Consider the following 733-nt stretch of genomic DNA (forward strand, 5'->3'; position numbering starts at 1 on the left):
CTGCAAGGCTTGCCCCTCGTCCTCACGCCCAGCTTTCTGTTGCACAGGCTCTGCCAAGTCTGCAGCGTCTTGGAGCTCCACACCCACACCCCACTGGTGATGCCCACCACCAGGGACATGAAAATCTTTAGCATAAAGACGGCCACGGTGGGCACCGAGGCCTCCAAGGAGCAGTTGGCGGCACGCCGGCCGGGGAGGTGCAGGCAGCCGCGCTCCAGGGCCCTGAGGTTCCAGTAATCCACGTTCAGTCGCTCGTAGAAGTAGCAGACAATGACGCAGGTGGCCGGGACGGTGTAGAGGATAGAGAAGACCCCGATCGAGAATACCCCGATCTTCACCATCAGCTTCTCCAGCTTCTCTGTGTTGGTGCCACCCGTCTTCATGATCTTCCGGATGTGGAAGAGGGCGACGAAGCCCGTGAGGATGAAGGAGGTGCCGATGACCAGGTAGCAAGACAGGGGGATGAGGACAAAGCCGGTCAGGGCACTGACGTCCATGCTCCCCACGTAGCACAGCCCCGTGAGCTCGTCCCCTGCCACCTTCCGCATGGTGAGGATGACGATGGTCTTCATGGCTGGGATGCCCCAGGCGGCCATGTGGAAGTAGCTGCTGTGGGCCTCGATGGCCTCATGTCCCCACTTCTTCCCAGCGGCCAGGAACCAGGTCAGGGTGAGGACAACCCACCAGAGCGAGCTGGCCATGCCAAAGTAGTAGAGGATGAGGAAGACGATGG

At 60.8% G+C, this 733-nt stretch overlaps 1 protein-coding gene across 1 annotated transcript in view; it reads right to left on the minus strand.

Moving 5' to 3' along the window:
* LOC104078023 (frizzled-9) overlaps positions 1-733 on the minus strand; it is a gene marked incomplete at its 5' end in the record, with an annotated part of 1,226 nt that overhangs the window by 216 nt on the left and 277 nt on the right. Inside the window, one exon of the mRNA XM_009579486.1 lies at positions 3-727. Within this exon, the coding sequence (XP_009577781.1) occupies positions 3-727 (725 nt within the window). The remainder of the gene's footprint in view (positions 1-2; positions 728-733) is intronic.

This window comes from Fulmarus glacialis, unplaced genomic scaffold (genome assembly GCF_000690835.1).
Source record: "Fulmarus glacialis isolate BGI_N327 unplaced genomic scaffold, ASM69083v1 scaffold40046, whole genome shotgun sequence".
Classification (NCBI taxonomy): Eukaryota; Metazoa; Chordata; class Aves; order Procellariiformes; family Procellariidae; genus Fulmarus; species Fulmarus glacialis.